Source organism: Theropithecus gelada, chromosome 20 (assembly GCF_003255815.1).
Source record: "Theropithecus gelada isolate Dixy chromosome 20, Tgel_1.0, whole genome shotgun sequence".
Classification (NCBI taxonomy): Eukaryota; Metazoa; Chordata; class Mammalia; order Primates; family Cercopithecidae; genus Theropithecus; species Theropithecus gelada.
This window is the reverse complement of record NC_037688.1, coordinates 63,270,706-63,284,424: the sequence shown is the minus strand read 5'-3', so window position 1 is coordinate 63,284,424 and position 13,719 is coordinate 63,270,706. Positions and strand designations below refer to the sequence as shown.

General features: G+C 38.0%; 1 protein-coding gene across 3 annotated transcripts in view; it reads left to right on the top strand.

Moving 5' to 3' along the window:
* ACSM1 (acyl-CoA synthetase medium chain family member 1) overlaps window positions 1-13,719 on the top strand; it is a 59,121-nt gene that overhangs the window by 21,873 nt on the left and 23,529 nt on the right. For all 3 annotated transcript variants that reach the window (XM_025371503.1, XM_025371502.1, XM_025371504.1), the window contains one exon: window positions 3,827-3,906. In XM_025371503.1, coding sequence (XP_025227288.1) covers window positions 3,827-3,906 — 80 coding nt within the window. The remainder of the gene's footprint in view (window positions 1-3,826; window positions 3,907-13,719) is intronic.

Genomic DNA, 13,719 nt, shown 5'->3' with positions numbered 1-13,719 from the left:
TTGACTTGGAGTTTTCTTTTGTCATTGTATGTCTGCCAGATTTTGGTCCCACAATGATTCTGGCTTCATAGAATGAGTTAGAGAGGAGCCCCTTCTCCTCAATCTTTTGGATTAGTTATGGAGGGATTGGTACCAGTTCTTTGTATATCTGTTAGAATTCAGCTGTGAATCTATCTTGTCCAGGGTTTTGGGGGGTTGGTAGTTAGTGATTCAATTTCAGAACTTGTTATTTGTCTGTTCAGGTTTTCACTTTCTTTCTGATTCAATCTTGAGAGGTTGTGTGTTTCCAAGAATTTATCCATTTCCTGTAGATTTTCTAATTTATGTGCATCGATGTGTTCATAGTAGTCTCTGAAGACCTTTTATATTTCTGTGGGACCATTTATAGCATCATCTATGTCATTTCTGATTGGGCTTATTTTGATCTTCTCATTTTTTTCTTTGTTAATCTAGCTATTATGTATCAATATTGTTTATTCTTTTGAAAAACAAGCTCTCAGTTTCACTGATATTTTGTATAAACTTTTGCATCTTAATTTCAATCAGTTCTTTAATTTTAATTATTTATTTTCTTCTGATAGCTTTAGTGTTTGTTGGTTGTTCTTTTTTTCCCTAGTTCCTCTAGAAGTGATATTAGATTCTTAATTTGAGATCTCTCTAACTTCTTAATGAAGGCATTTAGTGTTATAAACTTTCCTCATAACATTGCTTCAGGTGCGTCTCAAAGATTTTGGTAGATGGTATCTCTATTTTCATTTTCATTACTTTCAGATACTTTTTTGATTTCTTGTTCACCCAAGAGTTATTCAGGAAAAAATTGTTTAATGTCCATGTTTTTGTATAGTTTTCAATGATCTTCTTGGCATTGATTTCTGTTTTTATTGCACTGTGGTCTAAGAATGTACTTGGTATGATTTTGATTTTTTTAATTTATTGAGAATTGCTTTATAACTCAACATGCAGTGAATTTTAGAATATGTTCCATGTGGGAGCAAGAAGAATGTATATTCTGTGGTTGTTAGGTAAATTATTCTGTAGATGTCTATTAGGTCCAATTGGTCAAATGTTGAGTTTAAGTCCATAATTTCTTTGTTAGTTTTCTGCCTCAATCATGTGTCTAACATTTTCAGTGTGTTGTTGAAGTCCCCCACTATTTTTGTTTAGCAAAGTCTTTTTATAGGTCAAGAAGAACTCATCTTATGAATCTAGGTGTTCCAATGTTTGGTGTGCATATATTCAGGATAGTTAAGTCTTCTTGTTGAATTGAACCCTTTATAATTATATAATGTCCTCCTTTGTCCTTCCTAATCATTGCTGGCTTAAAGTCTGTTTTATCTGATATAAGAATAATGACTTCTGCTCTTTTTTGTTTTTCATTTGCATGGCAGGTATTTCTCCATTTCTTTGCTTTGAGCCTGTGGATGTCATTACATGTGAGATGGGCCTCTTGAAGACAGAAGACAGTTGGGTCTTTTATTTTTATCCATCTTGCCACTCTGACTTTTAAAGGGGGCATTTAGACCAAAAATAAATAAGTAAATACTATTCAATATTCAAATTAGTAAAACAAAGCATTCCTTCTATTTCCTCTCTGCCCACCCCTGTCAACTTAGTCCTTCTTGCCAAATCTATTGCAGGAGTCTCCTGCTGTCTGTTCCACACCCCTACTGAAAACTGCAAAGCACCAAGAGGAGTCATAGATTACGACTTACATGATAATAGTCAGAGCCCACATTTGGTGAACACCTACTTAGTGCCAAGTTCTGGGAAAGGCCCCGGACACCTATGATGTCTAATTCTTACCTACTAAGCAGAGCTCCCTTGGCTGCCAGTAACAGAAGCCTACTTCAAAGTAGCTTAGTGGAAAAAGAAATACATGGAAGGAGGAATTAGAATAGCTCATTATTCTGTAGAAGAGCAATATGAGCTTGATAAAGATCTAAAACAGAAACTAGAAAGATACTAAGAATCAAGGCAGCTTCAGTGTCTCCTCTGCTTTTCTCTATAGGTTTGCTTCCTTCTTTCTGTTTGTAGAACTACTTTTGCTACTTTAGATGCACATAGTCAAACATAGCAATCACAGCATTTCAGGGCTGACATTCCCCCTTCCCAGATAACCAGTCCAGGTCTGAGTGGTCCAAATGTTGGGGTGATCAGACCCAACATGAGACTGTGGGGGCTACAAAGTCCGGTAGAGTCAAAGGAATGAGAAAAGACAAGAGTGTATAAGGTGGGTCCGGGGGCCAACACTGATATGGAGGCTGTGAAGGCCAAGCTTTGGAAGCCCACACTATTTATTGGTGATCAAACAAAGAAGCAGGTGTTGAGGACATGCGGATGTGGTGGTAAAGAGGTGAGGATGTGAGGACATGGGGGTAGAAAGGTAGCGGTGCATCAAGTGTAACTGTGACAGTTTAGCATTTTCTTTGATGCATATGTAAGATGCTCTGCTACCTGAGATAATGGAGAACATGTTTACAAGCCTGGGAGAGCAACCAACAAATCTGTGCATGAGGGGTTTTATCCCCTGAGCCCTGGATTCCATCCAAGCCACGAGGGGTTTTATGCCCTGGGCTTAGATTATGGTGCAGCAGGGCAGCCTTCCACCCTTTGGCACAGAGTTTGGTGTTCCAAAGGCCATGAGGGTGTTTAGGCCCTGGACCCAGGACATGTTCCAAGACTCTTTTACATCATGACAGACAAGCCAGTCCTGCCTCAGCTCTTCTACCAACACAGCCTAAGGTAATTGTCTGTCACCAAGTCACCAATCCAACTCTCTGTGCCTGGAGTGAGGTTACTGACACAGACATTGCTGGCATGGGCCTGAGACCTTCACAGACATGGAAAGACACCTGTTGGGGTAGGAGCAGTGGGCCAAGGGTGAGAGTAGGACAACAATTTTAAAAGCATATATAAATGTGAGCTATTAAAGAGGTAGAGGCTAGAGATTGAAAGCTGATTGGGTCTATGAAGGGAGGGACTGGAAGTAGAGCCAGATTTGTCCACAAATGACAATTATATTTAATCATGATTCTACATGGAATATATGGACATTCCCATGTTACAGATAAGGAAATAGAATTATGGACAAATTAAGGAAGAGGATTTAAATTAAGACACCCAAACCCACTTTCTCTTCTCTTTATTGTTCTTCACTCTCTTAGTGTATCTCCACGCTGATCTGAAACTTGAAAAGAGAATACATCCAACTAATTAATCATGAATACCAAACATTTTGTAGTCTAAATAACCTGACTCCAACTTATCTTATCTTCCTAAATTTAATTATTGCTCCTCTCCAGTGGATCCAAATAAATCATATTTATTTGACTTGACTTAAATGTTTCTTTAGCTCCCGAGACCCTATTTCTTGTTATTTCATCTATCTCCAAGATAGTCCCTGTTTCTCTGCCTGTAGACATCATATCTATTTGCTAATGTCCTGACTGAATACCACCTCTTCCATCAAGCCCCCTGGGACACACAACTAGGAGTATTTCCCTCTCCTGTGTTCTTACAGAACTTTTGTACTTCAAATATTTCTTACGACATCTACTAACTTCTGCCTTATCATGCAAGTCCTGTTTTATCCTATTAGCACCTACTCACCATAGGAGTTGGAACATTATCTCACTTTTTGTATTTCCCCAACAGTACCTGATGCATACCATGTATGAAATCCATGCTCAATATATGTGTATTTAAATGATTAAGAAATGAATAAGTGGGCTCTTCTAGAGGGAAGGTCAGAACTAGACTGCTAATAATTGGCTGTTAGTTTAATCTTAACTGTAAAAATAAAATTTCTTCTCTCTTCCCTTTCCAGGCATTGTTGAAATACCCCATCAACCAGTTTTATGGGGCACCATCTATATTTCGAATGATTCTGCAGCAAGATTTCACCAGGTATGGTAGAAGTGGCTTGTAACAACATCTTTGCATAGGATTTTAAGTAGTCTGATACATTATGGTCTGTTTTTCCTCTGGTTCTTTGGGGAGTGTGTATGTGTGTTTGTGTTAAGTGTTGGTGGCGATAATGATCGAAAGTTAATTAGTTAAATTAAAGCAGATCCAGAGATCCAAAGGAAACTCAGTGAGCCTTGCATGATTGTGGATTGATTCCTTTTTAAATATTTGAATTGTGAAATAGCAATTATACAGAAAATGCATAAGACAGAAATTTACAGATTAATGAATTATTAAAAAGAAAATACCTGTGTAACCATTCACCCAAGTCAAAAAAACATAACATTGCCAGCACCTCAGAGATTTCCATCTCCCTTAAAGGAAACAACTATCTTGACTTTTATGTTGTTAATTCCTTACTTGCCTTTATAATTTACCTCCTAAGGAACTATCCCTAACCAAAATTTTATTTTACATGTGTTTGAACTTCACACATGTAATGCTACATTATTACATAATAATTATGTTTCTAAGATGTGTCCCTGTTGTTGCATATTACTGTAGTTTATCTTCATTTTGTGCAGCATCCTATTTTATGAAAATGCCACAATTTCCTATACCAGTCCTACTATTAATGGACATTTCTGTAGTTTTCACTTTGAGGCTATTGATGATTAATGCTGCATAGAATCCTAGGACACACACACTGGTCTGTCCTAGGATTTGTTTGATGCATGCATTTGTGTAGAGTTTTTCAAGGAAAGGAATTGCGGGTCACACTGATACAACACAATACCACACGATCTTCCAATTTATGCTTCCTTATATAAGCAGGACAGGAGAATTTCCATTGTTCCACGTTCTTGCCAACATTTGGTATTGTAAGACTTATTAATTTTTGCCAGGCTGTTGGGTGTGTGATGTTATCTTAATACAACTTTATTTTTGCATCTTCCTATGTGTGAGAGTTAATTTTAAGCTACACCAAAATACACTCTTTGAAACTTACAGGAATTTATGTATCTTTTAGGGACTCTGAAATTGAAATGGCTGCTTCAAAAAATCAGAGTTAACATGTTTTAGACATAGAAGTTAAAATATCAGAGTTTAATGATTGCCCTTACAGAGCTAACTCTGAATTATAATTTGATTTTACTCATGAAGCTTCAGTCTGGCTGTATTCTGTTTCCATCTGTATTTCAAAGCTCTTAGGACAGCCAAGTTTTGCAACATTCCTCAGATGATGGCCTTGGTCCAAACTCGGTACACATCTTATCAGGGCATAACTAATGACTCCATCTGAGACTCTGCCCACTTTATGTACTTTGGTCCTCTGATTTGATGGTAATAGTTTTAAATATTAGCTTTTTGGATAATGGGGGGAAGACATGGAGTTTAAGGGACAAGATGGAGTCAGGCTTAGGGTTTAGTCTTTTTTAAAAAAATCCCAGATCAGATCTATGTTCTGAGCTATTGTGATCCGGGTCTTTAATTGTGCCTTTCCCTTTTGCTGTATCTGGCATAACATTTACAAGAAAATGTCTATCATAAAGATAGTGAAGATTTGGGCATCCAAGGTTATAGGTGGCATCAGAGAGCAGTAAACGAATCAATCAGCCAGAATAAACACTGCATGAATCATCATATTCTTTGATCAGACTCACAGTGTGGTTACCTTACTTATTAAGAGTTATTTGAACCCTATGATAAATCTTATTTGGAAATTGGGGACCAACATTAACTCAGAATTGAATAAATTGAGTATCTTTTCTGGTCAATGTGTTTCCATAGATAAAGCATCCTGAGGAGGGTGTAAATTAAATGCAAGAAACATCTGTCCCTCGGTATCTAAATTGTTATAGACTCGTTAACAGTAGACGAATCTATTTTTCCCACCACTTTTGAATTGGACCATATACTGGTATCTGGGAGAGAAAAGATTTTGTCACAGGAGAAGTCATAATTCTGCACTGTCATTTTTTCCTTGGCAGGACTGCCCATGGCTGAGGACCTTAGGAGTCAAAAGACTTATAGCCAATTAATTGTTCTAGGCCAGATAGGAATGGATGTGGACAGGCATTCCTTACTTCTTAAAATTATTTTAAGTTAAAAAAAAAAGTTGGGCGTGGTGGTTGACACCTGTAATCCCAGCACTTTGGGAGGCCAAGGTGTGTGGATCACCTGAGGTTGGGAGTTCGAGACCAGCCTGGCCAACATGGTGAAACCCTTTCTCTACCAAAAGTACAAAAATTAGCTGAGCATGGTGGTGGGCTCCTGTAATCCCAGCTACTCAGGAGGCTGAGGCAGGAGAATTGCTTGAACCCAGGAGGCAGAAGTTGCAGTGAGCCAAGATCGTGCCACTGCACTCCAGCCTGGGTGAAAAGAGAGAGACTCTGTCTGAAAAAACAAACAAAAAAACAAACAAACAAACAAAAAACCCGACAATAGAACCAAAAGACAAAGTTACAAGACTGGCTTCTTTTTAACTTTTATGTGTTGAGTTACTGTAAGCTTGGTTTCTGTTACAGACTTATAGCAATTAGCTATTCAAAATATAAGCATTGTTCTGAAAAATAATTTAAAATAGGTATATATGTATAGATGTATTTATCTTCACAACTTATAACTGGCAGTATTATACCCAGGAGGGTTTGTTACAAGGTACTTTATCCTGTTAGTATATATATATATATATATTTAAATTTTACAGTAAGCAGAAAAGTTTTGTGGTTGGGATGTATGCAAAAGTGACACATAAGAGTTTAGAAGACAACTAAACTTGTTTTACCAGCTGTGTAGGCATTTTTTTTGGTATGCTCTTCTTGATTTGGAGGGTTTGGTCTTGTCCTAATTGTATCCCTCAAAGCTGGCCCTTACAATCTTACATTCCCACCTCTTCCATGATAGTTCCTGGGCCCAGAGGAAGGCAACTTGTATAATTTTGGAAGCAGAGCATTAGCAGTGAAACAGATCCAGGCCCAATGGGATGTCAAATGAGAGAGATTCATATGGTCTTCAGAATACCGTGATATTGGCTTCCTTAAAGTAAATAAGGAGAGATAAATAACATTTATAGTTTGACAGTTACGAGAGTTACTATCCTTCATTATAAAGCAACTCTTAAATGTTTCTTAACCAAAAAGAAACTTACATTTTTTTGAGAATTGACATCTTTGTGTTTATAAAATGTTAACAAATGCATATTTTGTGCTTCTAGTATTTTAACTTTTTAGTCACCCGAATTTTCAGTTTGGGGGGTTGGTGGGGGCAAAACCCGAGGGTTAAAACATGACTTTAAGATTTTTAAATTACTGGAGAGTTTTGAGATTAAATTTACCAAACTAAATTTTTAGCACAGATTATCAAGTTTATGTAAATTAAAAGGGCATCTGAGCTAGCTTTTGCCAATCTGATAGGCACTTACATTTTTAAAGTTAGTTGATTAGAACTCTTTCATGTAGTTTTGAAGTGAAATATCACTTCCACATGACACATACAAATATGGAGATATAACAGGCATGCAGAATAAAAGACATGCTCAAAAGTTACTTTATTTGCCTGTTTTCAAAAACAATTTTTCTCCCTTACTTTACATAACTAGTAAAAGTTACAGGAGCCAACAAAAGGTGAAAGAGAGAGCCATCCTTCAAGGCCTTTTCAAAAGAGAAAGAATGGCACTTTTAAGATATCAATCTGAAGAATGTTAAAGAAACAATTAAAAATTGAAAAACTTCTTGCATTAAAAATAAGTCAGCCAGGCACGGTGACTCACACCTGTAATCCCAGCACTTTGGGAGGTCGAGGTGGGCAGGTCACAAGGTCAGGAGTTCGAGACCAGCCTGGCCAATATGGTGAAACTGTGTCTCTACTAAAAACAGAAAAATTAACCAGGGGTGGTGGTGCACAGCTATAGCCCCAGCTACTCAGAAGGCTGAGGCAGAATTGCTAGAACCCAGGAGGTGGAGGCTGCAGTGAGCTCAGATCATGCCACTGCACTTCAACCTGGGTGACAGAGTGAGACTCATCTCAAAAAAAAAAAAAAAAAAGTCACTATTTCTAATAAAATCTTGTTTTAACCAATTACTTAGTTTTGTACTAGTGCGTTTTTTAAAATATTAAAGACTCATCTCCAGAAAGATTATTATGATTATTTTTAGTTATAGACAACTGAATTACATAACTCCTTTAAAAATTTATTTTATTAATGTTATTATGACTTACATAGTTCATTCACAAGTGTTCAGACTGTTTTATATTAAATACCCCTCTTTCTTGTACAATCCCATCATTTTTATTTTGGACAAAAATTTACCACACAAGATTCTTTCTTATATAAAATTTCTTTAAGCCTTTTTAAATATTTTTGTCAAAAATACCTGTTTATTTTTATAACTTTCTTTATATCTCCCTTATTGCCTGGTTTACCTTGTTTCATATATAACCCTTAAATAAGGTTTGAATTAGACAAAGATATTTTACCTTTAATAAAAACATTTAAAAATTCTTAAATTGGAAATTACCCAGATATTTAATATCAAATAATAACCTTAGATCCTAAATTATGACAAGTTTGTTTACAAGCATTTATTCCATTACATTTACCTGATTAATTTAGTAGTTTACCTGGATTATTTGCACAAAAGTGATAGCCAATATTTTTTAAGTTATTTTTCTATTAACCATTTTTATAGCTGTGAATTTCAGGTGTTTACTTAAGTAATAAAACTTATGGTTACTTTTAAGGATATTTATACCAATAACTCAGTATTTGGCTGTTTTCATTTAAGCCAACAATATTTCATAAGCATATACAATCAAAGATCACTCTGTCTTGGGCTGGGTTTTATAGTTTATAACACGGCAAATCTTATAGTATTCTGCGGGAATAAACATGAAACGACTTGATCAATAGGTGCAAACAAAATGCTAACAATTCTAAAGACATTGCTAATATTTGACCAATAATTTTAAAGCCAGCTAAATCTTTACTAAAATAAAATCTTATTTAAGTAAAGATTTTACTTAAGTCACGTGAACTTGAAAAAGCATTTAACTAGTCTTTTTTTTTTTTAGTATCTGATTTAAGCACTTTTTAAAAGCCAGTTAATCAGAGCTCTTCATATATGTGTGTGTGTGTATATATTATTTTATTTTATTATGATTTTTTTTTTTTTTTGAGACAGAATCTTGCTTAGTCAGCCAGGCTGGAGTGGCACAATCTCAGCTCACTGCAACCCCCATCTCCCGGGTTCAAGCAATTCTCCTGCCTCAGCCTCCCGAGTAGCTGGGATTACAGGCATGTGCCACCATACCCGGCTAATTTTTGTACTTTTAGTAGAGACGGAGTTTCACCACATTGACCAGACTGGTCTCGAACTCCTGACCTCAGGTAATTTGCCCACCTCAGCCTCCCAAAGTGCTGGGATTACAGGCAGGAGCCACTGGGCCCAGCCTCTTCATATATTTTTAGTCGTGAAAATATTGTATACACACACATAAATATATGATGTATTAGGCATGCTGGTAGAAGCACATTGTATAGACCTCATAAAGACCTTTTTCTTTTTGCCATTTTAAAAAATCTTACCGTAGGCAGTTGTCAGCTAAATAGCCTTAAATTTGCATATTAAAGGCAACTCAGGTGAAATCAGATAGTAAAATTTACATCATAAGGTACAAAGAGAAAGTCTGGTATGCTAGAGGGAAATTAAAATGGATTCAATTGCCAGTTGAACATAAAATTATAGAAGCCTATGATAAAGGCCTTTAAATGCACACACACACACACACACACACACAAAGTTCCCATAGCTATTACTTCAGTACTTTAGCCATGGGATAAATACAACTTTGCCAGCTTGCAAAATCAGTTAGATCCAAACGGTGGTTTTTATCTCAGTAGAAAAGTAACAGCACATTTAAAGCAGGCAGAAAAGAAAATAGAACCTAGGTACTCTATAGTTTGCAGGTCGACCTTAGGAATCTTTTTCCTTAATGAAAATGTGCACAAAGACCATATTACTTCCATTTTATATAAACTCTGGCAAGTAGAGGTGCCATAAAACCTACAGAGTGCCCAGAAAAGGATCATTCTCCTTGTTTTCTCCTTATTCTTAGATTTGTTTCTCACTTTTTTTTCTTCTTAAAAGGAGGAACTGAGCTGTAGCCTAGGGTTTTTGTGTGATGGATCAATGTGTGCTGCTTGTGGGCAGGACTCCACAGTGTATCACCACTGAGTCATTCCTGCCCTCCCAGGTGTCTGGGTTTCTCTCTCCAGAGGTCTATGACCTCTGAGAGGGCTCAAAACCCTGGGTGATCAGCCCTTATATGCATTTCCTGGATGAGCAATTTTAAATTAATTTTTGTTGGGGATTTCCCTGTAGGGCTGCTGCACATTGGGGAGGGTCAACCCCCCAGACACTCCCACGAGGCCCTTGGTCACCCAGGGCACATTTCTGACTAAGAGGAGCAAATGCCCTTTCTCTTTGGAGCTGAAAAATTCAGTCTCTCATTTATCTATGAAAACAACAGTTCAATTCCTTATGCAAATGCACACAGATGAACCAAATCAAGATAAATTTTAGGAGAAAAAGCAAGAGAGAATTCCATGTAGAATGCAGCTCTGAACTAGAATAAGGATCCTGAAACAACAACTTCCTAGGAGAAAACCAACTCAGAATAAATCAAGGACCATCAACCAAAGGGAGGTCTGGGGTTCAGGAGGACTTACCAGTTCCACCGGAGGAGAAGCTCAAAGTCAGGTAGGCTTCAATGGGCCCTGCTGGTACCTTAGCTCTGAGTTTGGGCAACTCCTTCAGGGTCCTGAGTCTTATCTGAGGCCCCATGTGTTTGGGCACCAAACTATTGTTGACAAAGAGTGAAACTCTGTAAAATATGTTTAGAGATTTATTCTGAGCTAAATGTGAGCAACCATGGCCTGTGACGCAGCCCTCAGGAAGTCCTGAGAACATGTGTCCAAGGTGGTCAGGGTGTAACTTGGTTTTATATATTTGAGGGATACATGAGACATCAATCAAATACATTTTAAAAATACATTGATTTGGTTCAGAAGGGCAAGACAACTCAAAGTGGAAGCTTCCAGGCTATAGGTAAATTTAAACATTTTCTCACCGACAATTGATTAAGTTTATCTGAAGACCTGGGATCAAAGGAAATGTTCAGGTTAAGATAAAGGATTGTGGAGACCAAGTTTTATTGTGCAGAAGAATCTCTCAGATAGCAGACTTCAGAGAGAGAGAGAGCAGGTTGTAAAGTGTTTCTTACTGGACTTAAAAGGGTGCCTGGCTCTTAGTTGATTATCTCCTGGATATGGAAGGGAAAGAAAGAAAACAAAGGGGAAAGGGGATTCCCTATAAAATGTGGACTTTTCCCACAAGAGACTTTGCTGGGCAATTTCAAGATATGGCAGAGAAATATGTTCTGGGGTGAAATATTTTGATTTTCTTCCTTGTCTCGTAATGCTATGCCAAAGTCAGATTGGAAAGTAAGTCATGATATAAAGGGTTAAATAAAACCTATCTGGTGAGAATTTATGGTTTGTAGGGCATGACTCCCCAGACCCTTTAGGTAGGAATTTGGCCAAGATTAAAAAAAAAAAAAAAAAACAGAGCTTAGTCCTCACTACCAACATTCTGTGAGGGCCATAGGCTCTTGGACCCCTAAAGTTTCACTATAAAATCACCGACATGAGCCAGATTGACTAACAGGAGAAAAATATTGCAAATTTATTTAACATGTATGCATGGGAGCCTTCAGAATGAAAACCCAGCCTCTCAATGATTTACAGAAATTTTTATACTGTAAACCAGTACTAAGATAGGCCTCAATCAATGTAGAGGTAATTTTGCCATGGTTAAGGACATGCCTGTGACACAGCCTCAGGAGATCTTGAGAACATGTGCCCAAGGTGATTGGTTTACAGCTTGGTTTTATATGTTTTAGGGAAACATAAGACATCAGTTAATATACATAAGGTGTATATTGGTTTGGTCCAGAAAGGTGGAACAACTCAAAGCAGGGGCTTCCAGGTCATAGAAGGATTTTCTGATTGGCAATTGGTTGAGTTTATCTAAAGACCTGGAATCAATACAAGAGAGGGTTAGGATAAGGGATTGTGGAGATAAAAGTTTTTATTATGCAGATGAAGCTTCCAGGTAGCAGGCTTCAGAGAGAATAAATTATCTTAAGGTCTCTGTTTTAATGTTAATGCTGGTTAGTTGTGCCTGAATTCCAAAGGGAGGAGGGTATAATGAGGTACATCCAATCACCCAATTCTGTCATGGCCTGACCTCCCGTCTCAGGTTAACTTTAGAATGCCATTGACTGAGAGGAGGGGTCCATTCAGTTGGCTGGGGTGCTTAAAATTTCATTTTTGGTTTACAGTACCATCCTGAGGCTACAGAAAAGAATGCAGACTGAGAGCATGGCCAGAAACAGGTTATATTGGTAAATCAAGTTGAGTGGCAAGAAAGAGTAAGAGAGAGAGAAAAGAAGAACATTAGCTAGCAAAGCTGGCCTTGTTAGATACATGAAGACTCCTTCAGAGAGAATAGATGGTAAATGTTTCTTTTCAGACTTTTAAAGGTATCAGATTCTCAGTCTCTCCTGGATGTGAGAAAGGCATAGAAATGTTGGGGTTATCAGACCCAACACCAGGTGGTGGGGGCAATGAAGTCTGGCGGAGTCAAAGGATTGAGAAAAAGACAGTTTGAGAAGTCAAATGGGACCAGGGGGGCCATCGCGACTGTGGAGGATGCAAAGGCCCTGAGCTCAGGAAGCCCATGCTATTTATTGGTAATCCAACTAAGAAACAGGTGGTGAGAATGAGGAGGTCAAAAGGGCAGGCACATGATCTACAGCTGTAATGGTTTAGCATTTATAAGGAACATGTTCTGCTACTTGAGATAATGGGAATACAATCAATCTAGGAGCCTAGGAAGGCTAGAAGCAAGGAGTCAGCAAGTCTAGACACATTCCAGAGGACATTATGTCGGACATGCAAGCCTTGCCTCAGCTTTCTTCTCAACACTCAGCTTTTTCCCAACATGCCCCCTTTCTCTTTTTTGTAAAAGAGAAGGTATAATTATTACTATCATTATTACTAGCATAAAAGGTGACCTCTTTTAATTGAGCAAGGCAATTATAGGCTGTGCAGCCTTTAATTGCCAGTTGGTGATCCAGCTTCATTTTTCTTAGCCCTTATTCAAACTGGAGTTACTCTGGTTTGAATGCTTCCCACATATCTCCCCTTTCCCTTATTACAAGAGGACCCTTAATCCTAGGGGTTGCAGAAGGATGAAGGTCCATCTTCTGTAACTTCATGCTGAATAGAGGTTATGATATTCCTGCCTAACTATTAGGGTCTCTTGTATTCAGGGTAGAAAGGAACTGAGTCAGAAAGCATTGGTCCATTAAACATCCGTGACTCTGGTCGGTCTTCGTTCCTTCTTCACATTCAGATTCAACTGGCTCATGGCTTGTACTGGGGGAACCCGGTCCATGGTTGGAATCCATGGGTCCCTCCAGTCTCCCATTCCATGGTCGCACACATCTTGAGGGCATCCACATGGTTCATTCATCTACTGCAAAAACACAAGCATACCCTCACCTCCATGTTAGTAAATCTACTGAAACAGAAGCAAAAACTTTTGTGGCTGTAGCCGGGAGGCCACTGATAATGAGAAACAGGCCCCTTGTAACAGAAGGCACAGGCAAAGCAAATCGAGGCTTTTCAAACCTTCAATTTGCACTGTACAGGTGGGTCCACTAGATGCTGTGGCTTATGATAGATCT